This window comes from Astyanax mexicanus, chromosome 19 (genome assembly GCF_023375975.1).
Source record: "Astyanax mexicanus isolate ESR-SI-001 chromosome 19, AstMex3_surface, whole genome shotgun sequence".
Taxonomy (NCBI): Eukaryota; Metazoa; Chordata; class Actinopteri; order Characiformes; family Acestrorhamphidae; genus Astyanax; species Astyanax mexicanus.
This window is the reverse complement of record NC_064426.1, coordinates 14,162,594-14,183,892: the sequence shown is the minus strand read 5'-3', so window position 1 is coordinate 14,183,892 and position 21,299 is coordinate 14,162,594. Positions and strand designations below refer to the sequence as shown.

General features: G+C 38.5%; 1 protein-coding gene across 1 annotated transcript; it reads left to right on the top strand.

Annotated features, from left to right (window-relative positions):
* Positions 1-715: 715 nt before the first annotated feature.
* engase (endo-beta-N-acetylglucosaminidase) lies at positions 716-21,128 on the top strand. Its single transcript, XM_007233749.4, has 14 exons — positions 716-889; positions 3,793-3,872; positions 4,710-4,911; positions 7,338-7,486; positions 8,476-8,630; positions 9,436-9,584; positions 11,425-11,596; positions 12,185-12,288; positions 14,207-14,318; positions 14,406-14,590; positions 14,687-14,829; positions 15,172-15,271; positions 15,403-15,517; positions 17,879-21,128. Exons 1-14 carry the CDS (start codon positions 798-800, stop codon positions 18,278-18,280), a joined length of 2,160 nt encoding a protein of 719 aa, XP_007233811.1. The 5' UTR covers positions 716-797; the 3' UTR covers positions 18,281-21,128.
* The last annotated feature ends 171 nt before the right edge of the window (positions 21,129-21,299 follow it).

Below are 21,299 nucleotides of genomic sequence, written 5' to 3'. Positions count from 1 at the left end.
TATATATAAATAAATAATAATAAATAAATATAAAATTAACCTGTACTATTTTTTCTATCATAAAAAAAGTACAGTGCCACTGTGAGCTGACTGGTGGCTGGTGAGCTCATATTGACGGTACAATCAGAGCAGATTTTAAAGGTTTATAAATGTTTATAACTAAATTGAAAAGTTTTTAAAAATATGTATTAACTACAATAGTTTATTTTGTTATGTGTTCAGTATAAAATGAATCAAACATACAGCTCTGGAAAAATATAAGAGACCACTTCAAAATAATCAGTTTCTCTGATTTAACTATTTCTAGGTATATGTTTGAGTAAAATGAACATTGTGATCTTATTCTATAAACTACTGACGACATTTCTCCCAAATTCCAAATAATCATATTGTAATTTAAAACATTTATTTGCAGAAAATGAGAAACGGTCATATTAACGAAAAAGATGCAGTGCTTTCAGACCTCATATAATGCAAATGAAAACAAGTTTATATTCATTTAGAAACAACAACAATACTAAAGTTGTATCTAAGGAAGAGTTCAGAATCAGTGATTGGTAGAATAACCCAGTTTTTAAACACAATTTACAGTTTTACACACTGCTGTGTGAACCCATTCATTTTAGACTAAGTTGTAAGCGCCCTCTGGTGGCCTGATAAACACGGAAGCGGTTGTTTAGCGTGTGTTCTCTTCTGTAGAGACTCTGTGGTGAAAGTGAATGCATGCAGGCAATCGTGTTTCTAGATGTTTTGTGTGTTGATTTTCTAGGCTATTTAGTTAGTAGTTGTTGGTTGAGATGGATGGAGGGAGTGTTGGAGTGAACAGGAGGAGAAGGAAAGAGGAGAGCTCGGAGGGAGCGGGAGGAAAAACACAGAGAAGAGAGAACGAGTGAGTAAAATCAGTAAACTCAGATCAGAACTGCTGCTGCTGCTCTGTTTCAGTTTCGAGCAGAAAAATCACATTATCAGCTAAAACAGAGTTCATGTGGAGCTCAGGATTCCTGCAGTTTCTACTCCACATGAACTCTGTTTTAGCTGATAATGTGATTTTTCTTTAAACTTCTCCTTCAGTCCTGATTACTGTGTTCTACAGTTACAGTTACAGTAGTTTGCTTTACCTGTGTTGTTAATCCTGTAAACAGTATTTTTGGAAATGTTTCTTGGTCTTCCAGACCTTTCAGCTTGACCTCCACTGTTCCAGTTTACTGCCATTATTCTACACTGCTGAAATATCTTTCTGAAAATGTGCTCTTCAGTCTTACAGTAGTCCTCTGTTAATGTGCGGTGATCAGCAGCTGATTGTTGGGAAAGGTTTGAGGATTTAAACATGTTTATAAAGCGTTTAAATTTGCAGCACCTGACAGACTTTACTACTGACGGTTGTGAACAAGCCACTGCTGTAAACGAGCTCTGAGGTCTTGATAAAAAAAATTGAGAGCTTATATATCTTGGAGTACCCAAAACCTTTGAAAAAATATTGACAATCATTTATCTTATCTTTGTGCCTTTTGGAGATCAGTTCATTTTCTACTCACATTTGGACAGGGCCATCCAAACGGAGTCATGTGCCATACAGTGCTGTGAAAAAGTATTTACCCCTTACAGATTTCTTATATTTTTGCTTTTTTATCATACTTACATTTTTCAAATTACCAAACTAAATAAATACAAAGCCATTTTTTGAATAATGATTTCATGCATCAAGGTAAAAAAAAGGAATTCAAACCAACCTGGCTCTATGTGAAAAAAAATAATTACCCTGCCATCATTTAACTGTGATTAACTTTCTTTTTAACTATTAAGTTCAGTTTTACCAACCACAACCGGCCCTGATTACTGCCAGACCTGTATAATCAAGAAATCACTTGAATAGAACCTTAAGCAGCTAAAAGATCTCAAAATGCAACAGATTATGCCCCACAAGAACAATGAGAAACAAGTCAATGACAACTATTGAAGTTTAAATTTAATTGAATTGAATGTCTTTATTGACGTTGTATAAAACAACAACATTGAATTGCATTCTTTAAAGTGCAAAGTGCAAGTACAATTTACACAAATCTGGGACACAACCATTCTAACAGTTATTAAACACGTTTACATTTACATTGCATTGTTGAGTGCAATTATGGTATTGGTGTAGAAACTATGTTTAAGTCTGTTTGTTCTGGCTCTCAGTGTCCTCTACTGTCTACCTGAGAGTAGCTTCTCAAAAAGTAAATGACCAGGATGGGATGAGTCCCTAAGGATGTTCTGTGCTTTATTTAGGCAGTGAGAACTATACAAGTCCTCCAATAAGGGAGACAATTAAGTTTGACAGCAGGCCAGATTTTTTCCAAGCCATAACGTCTGTTTTGGAAAATGAAGTGTAATGGGATGGAGTGCTACAGAGCTCTTCATCCCAGATGGTAAACCAAAGAAAAAAGGAAAAAATAAATAAATAAACACACCGCTCCTCATGCGGGATAGAACCTGTGTCGTCAGGGTCATGGTCCAATATGCTACCACTGCCCCAGCTAGTGAATTGGGGCATGGTGTGGAAAAAATGCCCTTATAAGATAGGGAGCCCAAGAACGAGCAGAAAAACGAGAACGGGCGGAAACCAAAGTCACGCCGAGTGTGACAGAAAGACAAGGGAGATATGTAAACAGAAGCTGGCCAGGGGAGGTTTTTTTTTTCGTTATCGTTCATTATAGTATAAACAACCTCATGGGCCAAATGTTTCATGCCTGCGAGCCACGTCTGGCCTCTGGTCGCCTATCGCCGATTGCCTCCGAAAAATCTACTGTCATGTCTTTTGTCTTGTTAGTGTTCAGGATCATGTTGTTTTCATTACACCACCCTCGTCCTGAAATGCAGACTCATCAGCAAACATAATGATTCTGTTGCTGGGGGGTGTGGGACCACATTCCTGGGTATAAAGAGTGTAGAGTAATGGGCTCAATACACACATCCCTGGGTAGAGCCGGTACTGAGGCTGATATCTGAGGAGATGTGGGAGCCTTCCCTCAACCTCGGTGAGTGGTCCGTCAAGAAGTCCTTAATCCAGAGACAGAGGGAGTGGGATATTCCCAGGTGAGACAGTTTAGTCACCTGTCTTTCAGAGAGGATAATATTGAAGGCTGAGCTAAAGACTCAAAAATGTAGCTGTACATAGCTCCCCTTGTGCTCCAGGTGGGACAGTGTTTCATGAAGAGCTGTGGCTTTAGCATCCTCTGTCTCCTGTTAGCTTTGTAGGCAAACTGATGAGGATCTAACCTGGGAGGGAGACTGGAGATGATGTAGATTCAGACCAGTTTCTTAAAGCACTTCATGACAATAGGGGAAAGTGCTACTGTCTTTAATGCTGCTGAATGATGTCAGTTTTCATTGTTAGTCAGTCATCTATTAGGCTGAAAAAGATAACAAAGTAATTTCTATAGCTTTGAGACTCACCCAAGACAGTTCCAAAGCAAACACTTCTGCTGACAGAGAGGGTAAAGACTGATTGTCAGTTGTTGCAAATGTTTGATTGCAGTTGTTGCCACCAAATGTGGCATAACCAAGTTATTTGATTTAGGGGGCAAATAATTTTCACATAGGGCTAGGTTGGTTTGAATATTTTTTTTTCTCCTAATAAATTAAATTATTTCTTAAAAACAGTTATTTGATTAGGTTTTATTTTTCTGATATTAAAATGTGTTTGTTAATCTAAAAAATGAAACAAATCTGTAGTGCGCAAATACGTAAAGAAGTTAAAGAAATGAATACAAATTCAGAGTTAATATGTTAGGATTGTTTTGTTCTTTACAGTTCAGAGTCTTGTTTAGATGAGTCTGCTGATCAGAGGAGTGTTCATGAAGTCATAACCTATGAGCCATCTACACTGCCAGGTATCAAACATCTGTCAAAACACACATCATTTCACTCTGTGCAAAAAGATTGTAGGATTGTGTTTTATTGTCATGTCACTTTTATTGAAGGTTAGTAAAAATCATAGAATGGTATGTGTATTGTCCTCACAGTAAGTAAATACTATAATATAAACTATATCTTATGCAAAAATGTGGAAGTAAGTTAAATTGTCTCAATTATAATGAAAGTTTATAAAACTATGGCATAATCACAGTTAATCTAGTATTTAATTTGGCCTGAGGATTGTGAGTTTAAAACCCAGGTCCTGCTGCTTTGCCATCAGCAGCCAGAGTCTGAGAGAGTACAGTTAGCCTCACTCTTACTGGGTGGGTAGATGATGGTATCTGCTCTTATTATCACCAATGTGATGCTGGCTGGCACAGGTGTCTGCTGGCTGATGTATCAGAACTGGGGGTCTGGCACCTTACTGTTTGACTGTTTGAAAGAGACAGTGAAAGACTTGATGTGCTTAATTCTAGAAAGAATAATAGTATAATTAATTGACTAAGCTAAATTGGGGAGAAAATTGGGTTCTGAAAATGTATTTTTCTGAAAAAAAAAAGAAAATATATGTCAGTCATAATAACAATTATTATTACTGATAGTTTACATAATAATAGTAATAATGAATAAAACTGTATTTAAATTTAATTCCAGCAGAATTGCACACTGTAACACAATCTGTATGCAAAATAAATCTTATAGTATATAAGTATGAAGTATAGTAATTCTTCTTTATTAATTCTTCTTCTGTGTCAATTAATTCTTAGTTCTTCTGTCCAGGGTCTAAAATTTTCAGTCTGTCTGTCCCACAGCACAGCACTACGATCCTGACACCACAGAGCCCATCAGCTCTGGTCTGAAGTCTCTGGATGAGCTTTTGTCGTGGAAACGCAGTGAGGCGAATCCTTTTAACATTGCTACAGTGCCCCTGGCCAGCAGGCATCCACCACTGGCCAACAGTCCAATGAGGACACTGGTCTCTCATGATATGATGGGAGGATACCTGGAAGACAGGTACTGTCAGGATTCAAATACATGTTTACTCACTTATTTAAAGCAGAATTATGCCAGAATTGGCATTTCTTGCTCCTGGGCTTCCCTACAGTCAGGAAGTGTGATTTGTGCTTTAAGCACCTATCATGGACAACTGTACACATGCATTTGTTGACAAATCTGAGAGATCCAGAACTAGCATCTAAAATGAAAGAAGCATGTGAACTGAGGCAGTAGAGTAATACAACCCCTGGCAAAAAGTATGGAATCACCAGTCTTGGATGAGCACTCCTTCAGACATTTCATTCTGTAAAACAAACTCTGATCAAAAACATGATACAATAATAAGGTCATTCCAAAGTGCAACTTGTTGGCTTTCAGGAACACTCAAAGAAATGAATAAAAAACATTGTGGAAGTCAGTGAATGTTACTGTTATTGACCAACCACAGGGAAAAAAATATGGAATCACTCAATTCTGAGGAAAAAAGTATGGAATCACTCAAATTGAAGGTAGAAAATAAGGACACACCCAGTCAATTTCCTTTCCCTAAATGGACACCTGCCTCAGATTAGATCTGCTCGTTAGTCTGCAGTTAAAAACACCTGCAGTCATGACACCTTGGAGGGCTGCTGGACGAATTAGAGTGGCAAGAACCATGGCTCCAACAAGAGAAATGTCTCTTGAAACAAAAGAGAGGATTGTGAAACTTCTTGAAGAAGGTAACTCTTCACGCATGGTTGCTAAAGATGTGGGCTGTTCACAGTCAGCTGTATCCAAGATATGGACCAAATACAAACAGCATGGAATGGTTGTTAAAGCCAAGCGTACTGGTAGACCGAGAAAGACATCAAAGCGTCAAGACAAGCAACTTAAGGCCATTTGTCTTGAAAACCGAAAAAGTACAACTAAACAGATGAAGCATAAATGGGAAGAAGCTGGAGCCAATGTATGTGACCGAACCGTAAGAAATCGCCTAAAGGAAATGGGATTTCAATACAGGAAAGCTAAAAGAAAACCATCATTGACACCTAAACATAAAAGAACAAGACTGCAGTGGGCTAAGGAGAGGCAATCATGGACTGTGGATGACTGGATGAAAGTTATCTTCAGTGATGAGTCAAGAATCTGCATTGGACAAGGTGATGATGCTGGAACTTTTGTTTGGTGCCGTTCCAGTGAGATTTATGAAGAGGCCTGCCTGAAGAAAACAACCAAATTTCCACAGTCCTTGATGATATGGGGCTGCATGTCAGGCAAAGGCACTGGGGAGATGACTGTGGTTAATTCTTCTATCAATGCACAAGTTTACATTGACATTTTGGACAGTTTTCTCATCCCTTCAATTGAACAGATGTTTGGAGATAATGAAATAATTTTCCAAGATGACAATGCATCGTGCCATAGGGCAAAAACAGTGAAGGCATTCCTTGGAGAAAGACACATTCAGTCGATGTCATGGCCTGCAAATAGTCCAGATCTCAACCCAATTGAAAACCTGTGGTAGAAATTGAAGAAAATGGTCCACAAGAAGGCTCCGACCTGCAAAGCTGATCTGGCAACTGCTATCAAAGAGAGTTGGCACCAAATTGATGCAGAATACTGTTTGTCACTCATCAAGTCCATGCCTCAGAGACTGAAAGCCGTTATAAAAGCCAAAGGTGGTGCAACTAAATACTAGTGATGTATTTTGAATCATCTTTTGTTTATCTGTTTTTCATGATTCCATACTTTTTTCCTCAGAATTGAGTGATTCCATATTTTTTTCCCTGTGGTTGGTCAATAAAAGTAACATTCAATGACTTCCACAATGTTTTTTCTTCATTTCTTTGAGTGTTCCTGAAAGCCAACAAGTTGCACTTTGGAATGACCTTATTATTGTATCATGTTTTTGATCAGAGTTTGTTTTACAGAATGAAATGTCTGAAGGAGTGCTCATCCAAGACTGGTGATTCCATACTTTTTGCCAGGGGTTGTATTATAGGATTGTACACAAAAATGACTGCAGTTCTGCATCAGAAACGGCACTACTCTGAATCTAAATAGCTTTGGAACTATTTTATTACTTGTATTTTAACATTAGTATTATTTTAAACCTAATATTGATTTTGGAATGCTAAACTCAGCACACTGACATGCCACGGCACATGCCAAAAGTCATGAGACACAATACTATTTTCAGTCTAATGACTTTTGCCCCGCTAAAAAAATAAAAAATGCTACATTTACCTGCAGGCCTCTTACATTTTATGTTGATGTGATTTCTAGCCAGACTCTGCCAGTTACGATTATTACCTCCCATTGCACTGTCCACAATGACTAATAATGTCTTCTGAAATGTTTTTCCAGTATACACATGAAACTCTGTGGAGGAATTTTAATAATAGTGTCCCATCCTTCTGACATCCACTGGCTGTGTGTTCATGTTTTGTTTGTTCTCTTCTGAGGTTTATTCAAGGCACTCATGTGGAAGATCCGTATGTCTTCTATCACTGGGAATATATTGACATATTCAACTACTTCAGCCACCACATGGTCACTATCCCTCCTGCAGTGTGGACAAATGCAGCTCATAAACACGGTGTTCTTTCATTAGGTAAGACCTCACGTGATCTTACAGTTAGCATAATGGGGAGCTGTATAATACTCCATATTCTCACACTGACACACTGTCATACCTGTCAAGTCTCCCGTTTTGGCCGGGAAACTACCGTATTTTACTCCTCCCGTATTAGTATTTTCCCGTAAATTTCCCGTATTATTTTAAAATGTAAAAAACGTTATTATTGAGGAGACAGGGCACTGACCGCTGTGTGCCTCTAAACCAATCGTGGTGCCGGTTCAAGGAGAAAGTCCCGCCTTTCAGAAGAAACAGCCAATCAGCAGAGCGCAGAGGATGGTCAGTGTAGGAAAGACCCAAACTGAACTGATCAGGAGTGATCAAAAGAAGGAAGTATCAATTAAAGATTATCAATTGTGTAGGCTCCTTAGGACTGATTTTTGCTGTCCTTTTAGTAAAACCTCATGATACTATTTTTAGGTCACCAACAGTCATTTTGCAGAATTTGTGCACTGTTTGTTCAATTTTAAATCCATTAAATAAATAAAAAAATATATCATGTAAGAGCATTCCTGCCAAATACATTTTTTTTTCTAAATATCTAGAAAAGGTTTTATTAATTTGGCTGTTTTAAAAGAATGACATATGTAGGAATGTCCACAACATTTCAGTGTCAACAAAGATAGACCTACCAGATTTTGATTATCTAATTGTAGTTTGTAAAAGGTTCACAGGTGTTTTTTTAGATTTTTTGTAAACCTGTCTTAAAATGTATAGGATACTGAACCTCGGTTGGGCTGGTGGGATAGCTTTAAGCCGACGGCGGAAAATATCCCTTATTTTTAAATCCAAAACCTGAATAGTATGCACTGTAATACACTACAGGAAGTATAGTGGGAGCTCTATAATGCTGAATAATGTCCATATGATCCACACGCTCATTTTCATTTTTGTAATACACTCCCGAAACTGTCGGGGGAGCTCTATATTGCTCTGTAATGTTTAAGTGTTTTTAAATCTCTCAGGGACATTCATCACTGAGTGGACGGATGGAAGGAAGATGTGCGAGGTGTTCCTGGCGGAGGAGGAAGCGTATCGGTCTGCTGCAGATAAGCTGGTGCAGATTGCTCACTGCTACGGCTTTGACGGCTGGCTTGTTAACATCGAGAACGTGCTGGGTGTAAGTGCACATGACTGCAGGTCATAGTAAGGGTAAAACTGAAGGCCATTTCTTTGGTGGTGCAACTGTATAAGAATTGTTCTTGTCATTGGGATGTCACAGCCGTTCGTCAATGAACAGAAATCTTCATGTTTTGTAGAGGAAGACAGTGCTAGCTTTCATCTTTCTAGGATTGGAATGGCTCTAGATACTGGGGGTCTATATAATTACTAAACTGGGGAATCAGATTTCCATTTGATAATGGCCAAAAACCTTTTGTTCAGAGATTATTTGCTTAAAGCCCTTTCTGGATGGGATTAGTTCTCTTTTGTGGGGGGTCCTTTGTGAATTTATTTTTATCCAAAACGACCATGTATGCTTTTTTTCTCAGACGTCCTCAGATGAAAATTACAGGCAGAATAACTTAGTGTTTTTCGCTTATCTCCAGATAGATAGACACTTTATTGATCCCTAAGGTGAAATTTTGGAACTCCATGGTCATCAAGTAATTTTAGCACATCTCTAAGTATCTTCACCTCATGTTATCCACTGCCACGCACTGTAATTACACGTTGAGTGCGTTTCCACAGAGATTCATGTATACACAACAGGGAGTGGAAATGGAGGAGCTACTGAACATTGTCATGTTACTGAGAACGCCAAAACACTCGCTGGTCGATTGCAGTCCTGCAAGAGTTTTATCACTGAGTAGAAGTGTGAAATATTTTTCACAGATGCCCCCCTAAAAAAAAATTAATCCCGTATGGATAGGGCTTAAAAGACAACCTTTTCTGATATCAGTCTGTGTTTGTTCTGATGTGTTTAGGCCACTGCAGTGAAGAATATGGGCCCGTTCCTGCGGTACCTGACTGATCAGATGCATGAGCGTGTTCCAGGGAGTCTGGTGATCTGGTATGACAGTGTTCTAGAGAATGGGACGCTCAAATGGCAGAACGAACTGAACGACAGTAACAAGTGAGTTTATATACACACCTGAGGCAGCTTCAGAACATTTGGTGGCGTTTATTGGCTTTCATTATACATCCCAACACTATTTTGTAACTAAGCATACTGACATAATTAAGAGTTAATATGTATTTTTAGTGAATAAAAAATAAAGCAAATATGTACAATATTAAAATATTAAACATATACAGTCATATGAAAAAGTTTGGGCACCCCTATTAATCTTAATCATTTTTAGTTTTAAATATTTGGGTGTTTGCAACAGACATTTCAGTTTGATATATCTAATAACTGATGGACACAGTAATATTTCAGGATTGAAATGAGGTTTATTGTACTAACAGAAAATGTGCAATATGCATTAAACCAAAATTTGAACGGTGCAAAAGTATGGGCACCCTTATCATTTTATTGATTTGAATACTCCTAACTATTTTTACTGATTTAATGAAGCACAAAATTGGTTTGGTAACCTCATTGAGCTTTGAACTTCATAGCCAGGTGTATCCAATCATGAGAAAAGGTATTTAAGGTGGCCAATTGCAAGTTGTTCTCCTATTTGAATCTCCTCTAAAGAGTGACATCATGGGCTCATCAAAACAACTCTCAAATGATCTAAAAACAAAGATTGTTCAACATAGTTGTTCAGGGGAAGGATACAAAACGTTGTCTCAGAGATTTAACCTGTCAGTTTCCACTGTGAGGAACATAGTAAGGAAATGGAAGAGCACAGGGACAGTTCTTGTTAAGCCCAGAAGTGGCAGACCAAGAAAGATATCAGAAAGGCAGAGAAGAAGAATGGTGAGAACAGTCCTCCACCTCCAAAGAGCTGCAGCATCATCTTGCTGCAGATGGTGTCACTGTGCATCGGTCAACAGTACAGCGCACTTTGCACAAGGAGAAGCTGAGTGATGCGAAAGAATCCATTTCTGCAAGCACGCCACAAACAGAGTCGCCTGAGGTGTGCTTTTTGTGCTTTTGCACACCTCCGGCGACTCTGTTTGTGGCGTGCTTGCAGAAATGGATTCTTTCGCATCACTCTACCATACAGCTTCTCCCTGTACAAAGTGCACTGTATTGTTGACCGATGCACCCCCGATGCTGCAGCTCTTTGGAGGTGGTCTGTGGATTGTCCTTGTTGTAAATGTTGTAAATATATGTGCAGCCCTTAATAGTTTTGCTACAGGATACCCCATAAACACTGGATACTACAGAAACATTTATGGAAACTATGAAAATAATGCCAATATTTGGTGCATTCCTCCCGATTTATCTAATACAGTCAATTAATTTTGATTGTGTTTTGTTTTCCACACACAGTCAAGTATTTTTGAATTACTCACTGCCACACCCTGCCAGTGCCAGGAGATCTGGTAATAGATTTAACTCATCTGTGGGAAAAGTCACAGTAATGGTAGAGTTGTTTTCTCAGTTGTTACTACAACAGCACTAAACTGTTTAACCCTTTAAAACCTAACCTTTTACTGAGGACCTATTTAGAGAATAAAAATTATAATGAGCCCCCAGTGAGGTGTTTGAGCTGCAGGTTCTCACAAATTACTTCTGCTGCCTTTATTGTTGTTTAGTGTTATCAGAGTTTTTAAGCCAGAGTGTGCACATTTATTTGTGCACCATTTACATTGCTATGTAAATGTTATTATTGAATTAGTTTAGTATTTAGTTTATATTAGTAATTAATACAAAATAAAAATGGCAAACTATGTGGAGGTGTTCAGTAATCTCTAACAGACCTGATTATGTGGTTTCTGACACTGTGTGACTCTCTGTTATTTAGAAAATTAGCTGAATACACTTTATTACAGTGTTTGTTTATTTCTCGCTCTGTCAGAGTGTTTTTTGAGGCGTGTGACGGGCTCTTTACCAACTATAACTGGACAGAGAGCAGTCTGGAGGGAATGGTCTCCCACTCCGCAGCTCAGGGTCGTCTGGCGGATATTTACATTGGGATCGATGTGTTTGCGAGAGGAGATGTGGTTGGAGGGAAGTTTGAAACCAACAAGGTGAGTGACTCTGGGTTACTGCTCAGTCTGAATTAAACCTCTTATGTTCTATATGTTTTTTACAAACATGTAGTACCTGTGTCTTATGTTACATGTGGTTCAATTTATTCTAGATCTAGATTATTTTCTTATCCTTATATTGGGACTGATTATGATTACCTTGGGGCCAATACAATAATTGCTTTTAAATGCTGCAATATGAATCAAATTTCAGTATACATTTTTTTGGCCCGAACACCAAGTGCTTTTTGTCTCATTTTCAACTGAATATTTTCAGTTGCCAAATATTTGTTGCATCCCTTTTAATAATAATAGTTAATCATGGGTTATTTAAAGACAATAAGGTGTAGAAAATGTAACAGATATATTTGTATTATAGCTAATATGCTTTGACACAGGTTTTTCTGCTTAACATAAATGCTTCTGGTCATGTGACCACCATGAACCGTTTTTAAAATAAGGTCAGGAGACCAGTGGAAACATTTCTAGTGGGGACTGTAAGTGCAGAACCACATAGTTCCTGAGTGTGTGAAGGAGGTGAATCAGAATGAGTAAGAGGATGCTATGTTTTGTGTCCTGCTCTATTAGGCTCTTCAGCTGGTGCGTAAACACGGATTTTCCACAGCCATCTTTGCTCCTGGTTGGGTTTTTGAATGCCACGATAAGGCAAACTTTCAAGAAAACCAGGATAAGTAAGTGCATCAGAACGACTCAATAGTATATATCTGCAGATCCGGAGACTGCAGTTTCAGGACCGCAGTTCTAGGACCCTATGTTTTTGCGACACTGCCACCTAGCGAAATTGATGACTTACTACTCCTTAATATAATGCCACCACTTTAGCCAACTACTTACAGATTTAAAGGCTTATTTCACCCAAATATTACCAATTCAGCTAACTACTTACACGTTTTAAAGGTTTATTTCACCCAAATATCACTTTGTCTTAGAACTCCCAACCACACATCAGAAACACAAGGAAGACTTGGGATTATATGTATTTGTAATCTAAAATGAATTCTAACTACTTTTCAGTTTTTTGTTTTTTTTTAATTGAAATCTTTTTGAAACTTCAAACTACTCTAGTGTCTATTAGAGCTGGGCGATATTGTAAAAAGAAATCTTAATATTCTTTAAATATCAGTGTAAATATTTAAATTTACAGTCATATGAAAAAGTTTGGGCACCCCTATTAATCTTAATCATTTTTAGTTTTAAATATTTGGGTGTTTGCAACAGCCATTTCAGTTTGATATATCTAATAACTGATGGACACAGTACAATAAACCTCATTTCAATCCTGAAATATTACTAACAGAAAATGTGCAATATGCATTAAACCAAAATTTGACCGGTGCAAAAGTATGGGTACCCTTATCATTTTATTGATTTGAATACTCCTAACTACTTTTTACTGACTTACTGAAGCACAAAATTGGTTTGGTAACCTCATTGAGCTTTGAACTTCATAGCCAGGTGTATCCAATCATGAGAAAAGGTATTTAAGGTGGCCAATTGCAAGTTGTTCTCCTATTTGAATCTCCTCTGAAGAGTGGCATCATGGGCTCATCAAAACAACTCTCAAATGATCTAAAAACAAAGATTGTTCAACATAGTTGTTCAGGGGAAGGATAGAAAAAGTTGTCTCAGAGATTTAACCTGTCAGTTTCCACTGTGAGGAACATAGTAAGGAAATGGAAGACCACAGGGACAGTTCTTGTTAAGCCCAGAAGTGGCAGGCCAAGAAAAATATCAGAAAGGCAGAGAAGAAGAATGGTGAGAACAGTCAATTCAATCCACAGACCACCTCCAAAGAGCTGCAGCATCATCTTGCTGCAGATGGTGTCACTGTGCATCGGTCAACAATACAGCGCACTTTGCACAAGCTGTATAGGAGAGTGACGCGAAAGAAGCCATTTATTATTATGCAAAATATATATTCTCATTATGCAAAAGCACACCTCAGGCGACTCTGTTTGTGGCGTGCTTGCAGAAATGGCTTCTTTCGCATCACTCTCTAAATGTCTTAAACAAAGCAGAATATGTTTTAGATTTTAGATTCTGCACACTCTTGGTATTTTAATCTCAGTGTTTTCATGAGATTATTTAGCATCTTAAAGAAGTTCCTGGAGCTGCTAAAAAATAGTTGCTGCTTTTCCTTCAAACTGTGAAGCTCCAGCTCATCCCAAATCACCTCAAATCACCCAGCTCGGATGGGTTTAGGTCAGGGAATAGTGGAGGAAAATTTTTTCATATCTTTATTATTAACCTACAATGTAGAAAAAAAATTAAATTAAAAAATTAAAAAAATGATGAGATGATGAGAATTAAATGAGAAGGTGTGTCCAATTCATTTTATACAATATATCCTATTATACAATCATTTTTCAAACTCTCTTTATACCTTAAAATTAAAAACATGTATATGTAAATTAGTTATGTCCTGATATGACTATGTCTCTTTGATTGACTGTGAGAATATATGTTCTAATATGTTCTAATTGGCAGGAGAACTGTAGTATGAATGGAGGAGGCTAAACTTTGATAAGCTGAATAGGTGGAGATGGTTTTTGTGGCATCAGAGAAACCTTGAACTGTCTGTTTGTTCAGGTTCTGGCTGCTGCTGTCTGATCATCTGTACGTTCACCGCCCGGTCTGTTCCCTACCTTTCGTCTCCTCCTTCTGTCAGGGCGTTGGGAAGAGTTTCCACTGGAGAGGGCAGGTACATCTTACTACACACACACTTTCCACATTACCAAGAGTTTAGCCTTACCCATTTAGCTATATGTGTCTGTGTTTGTGTTTTGAGGTGGCACAAGAGAAACGGTGGTTTAATCTGACTGCTCAAGAACTCCAGCCGCTGTACTTTAAGAAGGGTTTGGAGGATGGGGGCTGGTGGAGAGCTCGCGGCTGCTCCGAGGACGCCTGGGCAGGGGGGAGCTGTCTGCTTCTGGAAGGAAAATTACCACAAAATGTGTCTAAAGTGTGTGCAAGGTGATCACCCAACTGCACCCAAAAACACATTGTTCAAAAGGAGTAAACTGTTTCTTTAAACTATAGTATAATTCTGCTTTTCTGTTCCTCCTGTAGGATATTTTCTCTTCATGTTCCTTTGGCCATGAGGACGTTTATCTCTTTCATCTATAAGCCGTCAGTGGGAGTGAGTGTGTCTCTGGAGCTGAAGACCACAGATGCTGATCTGTGCACATATACAGGAAGAGAGGAAATACCCTGTGAGTTTATTTCTCCCTGCAGTAGAGTCTGAGCCTGTACTGGTGTTGCAATTTAAAGTCATGTAGATGCAGTTTAAGAAAAGTGTTTATAATTAGTTATAAAGTAGAATAGCTTTTGGTTCTAACAGAGACAGATCTATACACATTTGAATACATAGTTACTTTTATTAAATAAAAAATAAAACTTGTATAAATATTATGAATATTTTTTATATTTTCTGTTAAATGTAGTAAATAAATTAAAATTGTATGTAATATGCAGAAAAACGTACATTGGTTTACTGTAGAAGTTTAAAATGCCAAGCTCCAGTAATAAGTGCATTGGTGTTGTGTGTGTTTCAGCCAGAAGTGTGTTTCCTGTTGTGTTGAGGGAAGATCACCAATTGGTAAAGCAGTTTATTCAGAGTTGTGGTCAGTGGAGAGCGGATGGCTGGACCACCAGGTGAGTGGTTTTATATTCAGAGACTGATTTCATACTGATTCCAGTGATGTCAGTCTATTCAACAACAATGAAAAACTAACAGTTATTAATATGACAAGTCATTTCAATAGTGTGTGTGTGTATTTGTACAGATGTTTCCAGCTGGAGCTGAGTGGTTGTGCACTGAGGGAGGTGTGTGTTAATGTGGCTCGAGACGGAGGGGAAGAAGCAGATCTGGATTTTAACTGCAGGATTGGGGAGATAATGGTACCACAGAGCCAAATATACATTTATATTAAACAATAACCATCTACACATCTTATACCAAGCGCATAACTATATATAGTTGCAATAAATAGTGTACAAATGCTTTGGGATTACTTAGATTTCTGCATAAATTGATCATCAAATGTGTTCTGATCTTCAGCTAAGTCACAACAATAGACACAGTCTGCTTAAACTAATACCACACATAAAGTGATATGTTTGCATGATTTTATTTAACACATTTTATTGAACACTCTTTTGCAATCTTGCAGCAAAACATGTGGTTTCCTCCCATAAATTCCATTCTTGTTTAATGTTTTCCTTATTGTAGATTTATCAACAAAAATATTAGCATATGCCAGAGATTTCTGTAAGTCTTCAGCTGACACTCTAGGATTCCTCCTCACCTGAGCTGTGCTCTTGCAGTCATCTTTACAGGACGACCACGCCAAGAGAGAGTAGCAACAGGGCTGAACTTTTCCCATTTGTATACCATAAGGCTTTTAGAGATACTTTTGTGACCCTGTCCAGCTTTATGCAGATCAACAATTCTTGAACGTAGGTCTTCTGAGAGCTCTTTTGTGCAGATTCACATCAAGCAATGCTTCTTAAGAACAGCAAACTCAAAACTGGTGTGTGTGTTTTTTTATAGGGCAGGGCAGCTTTAACCAACACATCCAATCTCATCACATGGTTCAATAAAACCATGCAAACATATTATTTTTGTATGGCATTAGTTTAAGCAGACTGTGTTTTTCTATTTAATGATCAGTTTATGCAGAAATTAGTAATCCCACAGGGTTCACATACTTTTTCTGGCAACTGTATACTCATGTCTACTTATCAATACATCATATGTATCATATACATAGCAATTTATAGAATAAGTATCCTTCTATACCTATCCTTACTAGTGTATACCATCTATACCAACATGTATCTATTTGTATTTACTTATCTCATCGATACCAATTTAACCATCCATACTCATCTATACAATCTATATACATTTATACCACCTATACTAATCTAAACCATCTGTACCCCTGCATGCCCATATATACCCACCCATCCACACCCATTTATATTATTATAACATTAGTAAAGTACCAGTCATAAGTTGAAAGCCAACTGAGATTGTGGTTTGGAATGAGCTGGAGCACAGTGTAAGGGAAAAGCAGCAACTATTGTTCAGCACCTCCAGGAACCTCAAGATGCTGAGAAAACTAATACAGGTGACACTAAATCATAAAGACACTAGGAAAATACTAAGAGAGTTCAGATCTGTCCTCAAAGCTAAATGTGGTACTTAGAAGAATCTCAAGTATAAAACATATTCTGGATTGTTTTTGTTTACAGGATAGTTCTGCATGTGTTCCTGTATAGCTTTAATGTATTCTATATTAAATTTTCAAAGTAAAAAAAAAAATCATAAAGGAGGAACCAAACTTTTGTTGTGTGGTATGTATGAGTTGTACTATATATTCCTAACATAGACCTTAACTCAGGGGTGTCCAAACTTTTTTTTGTTGAGGGCCAGAAGGAGAAATATATTTGAAGTCACGGGCCACAGACTCTGTAATAAAACAAATAATGAAATATACCTCTTTAAATAATACTTTTTCCTGATTATTTAATCTACACACCATTTTACTTGACTAACTATCTTTATCTTTGACAGTGTTGTATAAACTAAGATTTTTCAAATTGATGTTTCATTTCATGATGTCTCTTAATATTAAACTCCTTAATTACGGCAACTTTTAGACTCATTTGGCCAGTTTTTCTGCGCTAGTAATGCGCACTCTCTCCGCTTTTAGACTCATTTGCCCCGTTTTTCTGGGCTAGAAATGCGCACTCTCTCCGCTTTTAGACTCATTTGCCCCGTTTTTCTGGGCTAGAAATGCGCACTCTCTCCGCTTTTAGACTCATTTGCCCCGTTTTTCTGGGCTAGAAATGCGCACTCTCTCCGCTTTTAGACTCATTTGCCCCGTTTTTCTGGGCTAGAAATGCGCACTCTCTCCGCTTTTAGACTCATTTGCCCCGTTTTTCTGCGCTAGTAATGCGCACTCTCTCCGACTCTTTGGCTCGTTTCTGACACCTAGCGTTCAAACTTTGAATCTTACATTATAAAAACCTGCTTAACAGCGGGCCAACTTTCATTCTATTTCTAAAATACCTCGGCCCGCGGGCCGTAGTTTGTACACCCCTGCTTTAACTGATTAGTGTTACACGTTGGTAATTTGTTTAATCAGTCCAGAATTACTGAACAAATCTAGCAATGCACTGATTGATTACTGTGTGTGTGTGTGTGTGTGTGTGTGTGTGTGTGTGTGTGTGTGTGTGTGTGTGTGTGTGTAGGTTTTGGATGCGGAGAGTTTGTTCACGCCCACTCTCCCTGTGCGGAGTGTGTGTGTGTATGATGTGGTTTGGCAGAGAGGAGCTGGAGATGGGGACGGAAGTTCTTTGAAGGTCCATCTTAATGCCACATTGCGCTGGACCTATCCACCGCAGCTGGTTCGTCACTGGCGGGTGCACTGGCGGAGGCTGCGGGGGCCGGACCCCAGAGTTCCTCCGGGGTCGCTGACTCTGATAGGCCGCTCGTATTCCACACTGTTCCGTGTGGCAGAGTTGGAGGTGCCAGACGCTCCAGGGCTGCTGGAGCTGCTGGTGGAGCCGGTCAGCAGAGAGGGCTTCACTCTGGACCAGAGCTACTGGGGGAGGATAACACTCAGCTACACACACAACACTGATAACATATAAACACACACCTTTTTTATTCTATTCTAGTTATGAAGAAAACGCTTTTTCTTTTCTTTTGTTTCCACTTTGCATCAGCAGGCAGATCCTATTCAGATTTCATCATGTTCTGTTAGTTCACTAAATGCTCAAAAAAAAGGTTTGTCAGCAACTTCTAATGAATGCAGTAAGCTACTGGTAGTTTATTTTGCGTCCAGTTATGACACAGATATGCAATAGAGACACACAGCATGTTTAGTCCCTGTTAAGAAGTATTGCTAATATATTTTCTGCTTTTTTTAAAGCAGAAAACATAAACATTTTGGCCCCATGCCGTACACCAGAGGTGGGTTTATACCCCTCTTCCCTGCCACATCACTGAGCAACAGGGGTTGCACAATAAACTGAAACACCTGGTTTTAGACCACAATCATTTATTGTCTCGACAGACAGTTCTGGTGAAATCAGGAGAGTTGAGGTGCACATTGAATTCTGCCGTGATTTGGGCAGCCGTGGTTAGCACCCGAATATCCATTTCAGACAGCTTCCTCTTGCGTCCACAGTTAATCCTGTTGGATGTGGTTGGTCCTTCTTGGTGGTTATGCTGACATTACTCTGGATACTGTGGCTCTTGATACATCACAAAGACTTGCTGTCTTGGTCACAGATGCGCCAGCAAGACGTGCACCAACAATTTGTCCTCTTTTGAACTCTGGTATGTCACCCACAATGTTGTGTGCATTGCAATATTTTGAGCAGAACTGTGCTCTTACTCTGCTAATTGAACCTTCACACTCTGCTCTTACTGGTGCAATGTGCAATTAATGAAGATTGGCCACCAGGCTGCATCAATTTAACCATGAAACCTCCCACACTAAAATGACAGGTGTTTCAGTTTCATTGTCCACCCCCTGTATGTCCTTGGGAATGATAAATCTATCAGAGAGTTGGGGATTAGGTGCAGCAGTGATCATCAAATATCCTGACTTGTTGTAAGTGAAGCTAGTCTCGTCTTTTTTTTTTTTTTTTTGAGGTGCTGCAGAAACCTTAGCAGATGCAAGACCACCATCTCGTCCACCAATGGAGATAAACAATTATGTTTTCTGATTATATACTAATAGGGGCAAGGGTAGGGTACTGCAATAAAACAGATCTCTTATAAAATGATAATCTTAAAGGAGACATGAAAATTGTTTACTTTTAGCTTGCCTTAAACAATTGATTTGTGAAAATTAAGTGTAACATTACTGATTTCTTAATCCAGATTCAGTCAATTAGTCAAGACATGTTTGTATCTGATGTGCACTGATTTAGTTTATAATGGCTGGTGCTAGGCTAATGTTGCTAACAAACACTGGGCATTGACCACACCACCAACTCTTGCAGCAACCTCAAAATCTTCATTCATTTACTTCAAAATTCAGCAACCTGTTTTCTACAGAATGATAATTTTATTTTAAAACATTTAGGACCAGTTTTCCAGACAGGGAATAAGCCTAGTTCTGGACAAGACAGCATTAGATTAGATTCGCTATTGAAAGAAGAATGAATGAAGTGGTTAATGGTTAGCATGTTCGCCTCCCAGCACTGGGGTCTTGGGTTCAAGTCCCTATCTGAGTGGAGTTTCCATGTTCTCCATGTTCCATGTCTGTGTGGGTTTCCTCCGGGGGCTCAGGTAAATTAAATACTCTAAATTGATCTGGTAAATTGGATACTCTAAACTGACCCAAAATTGATCGTGTGTGTGTGTGTGTGTGTGTGTGTGTGTGTGTGTGTGTGTGTGTGTGTGTGTGTGTGTGTGTGTGTGTCTGTGTGTGTGTGTCTGTGTGTGTGTGTCTGTGTGTGTGTGTGTGTGTGTGTGTGTGTGTGTGTGTGTGTGAGAGAAAATGTAAGTATGACTGTGCTCAGATAAGGATTGGCACTCTGTGCTGGGTAAATTCTGTAGTGCCTGATGCAGTCCACCAGGTGGACGGTTGTTTCCGGTTGAGAGTATGCTGTACGCTATTGGTGTGTGGATGAGTGCTGAGTATGAATGGTTGTACATTAAATGTGTAAATTGTAAAGCGTTTTTGGGTTTCTAAAAAGTATTGTATTGGAAACCCACCCTCAGTGGGGAAACTGAAACTGTAAATTATCATTGTAATACCATCTCACATTGTATTAGTGTTCCACCTTCAGACTGGAGCACATGAATACCACACACTGTGAATTACAGTGGTTACAGTTTCTCCATCAATCAGCTTTGTAGTGAAGTTCATATTTGTGTTTTTGGACTAAAGTAAAACACACTGTGTTCTAAACCACATTCATTTACCAAACTAAAAAACATTTGGAGTTCTGAGAGATGGGCCGATGATGATTTTGGAGAGGTGTAAGATGCATGTAAGATACCCAACATGTTGTAGATGATTAAATAAATCTGGGCTCAGAGATCATTTATATTATTTTTTTTTTTGACTGATTTAAAATTTGTTCACATCAGAAAGAGCAGTGGGTGTTTTGAAATGATGAAGGTTTTGTTTTGACAGTGAAGAGTGACTCGGAGTGTTAAATGCAATGATGTATTGATCTAAAGGTGCTAATATTTATCTGCATGAAGTTGAAGTGACTGTAGGTTTTTATTTTAAACAAGATTTTGTTTTCATGAATACACTTTTATTATCAGTTTGTCTCTCCAAACAATAGATCAGGTGGCCTCCTGCACAGAGGGAATAAAAAATCTGGAGCCACTTCTGCCCTTTTGTGTACAAGACTGAATACCCCTGATATACAGTATGCACTGAAATACAACTGTGCTGAAATAAAAAATAGTGTTTGTGTAATTGTGTTTTGAACCAAACTGAAATGAATAAATACAGGTAATCACATCCCACTAGGATGTCAGTGCTGTAATATCTGTCCTATAAGTCTGTCTTATAAGCTCCAGGTTAGATTTGGATCTCACCCTGTCATTAACACGATGCAAGCTCCAGCTGATTGGTCCAGCTAACATTTACCCCTGTGTGACGCTGAATTATGTCTCCATACTTTGTTTATTATATAA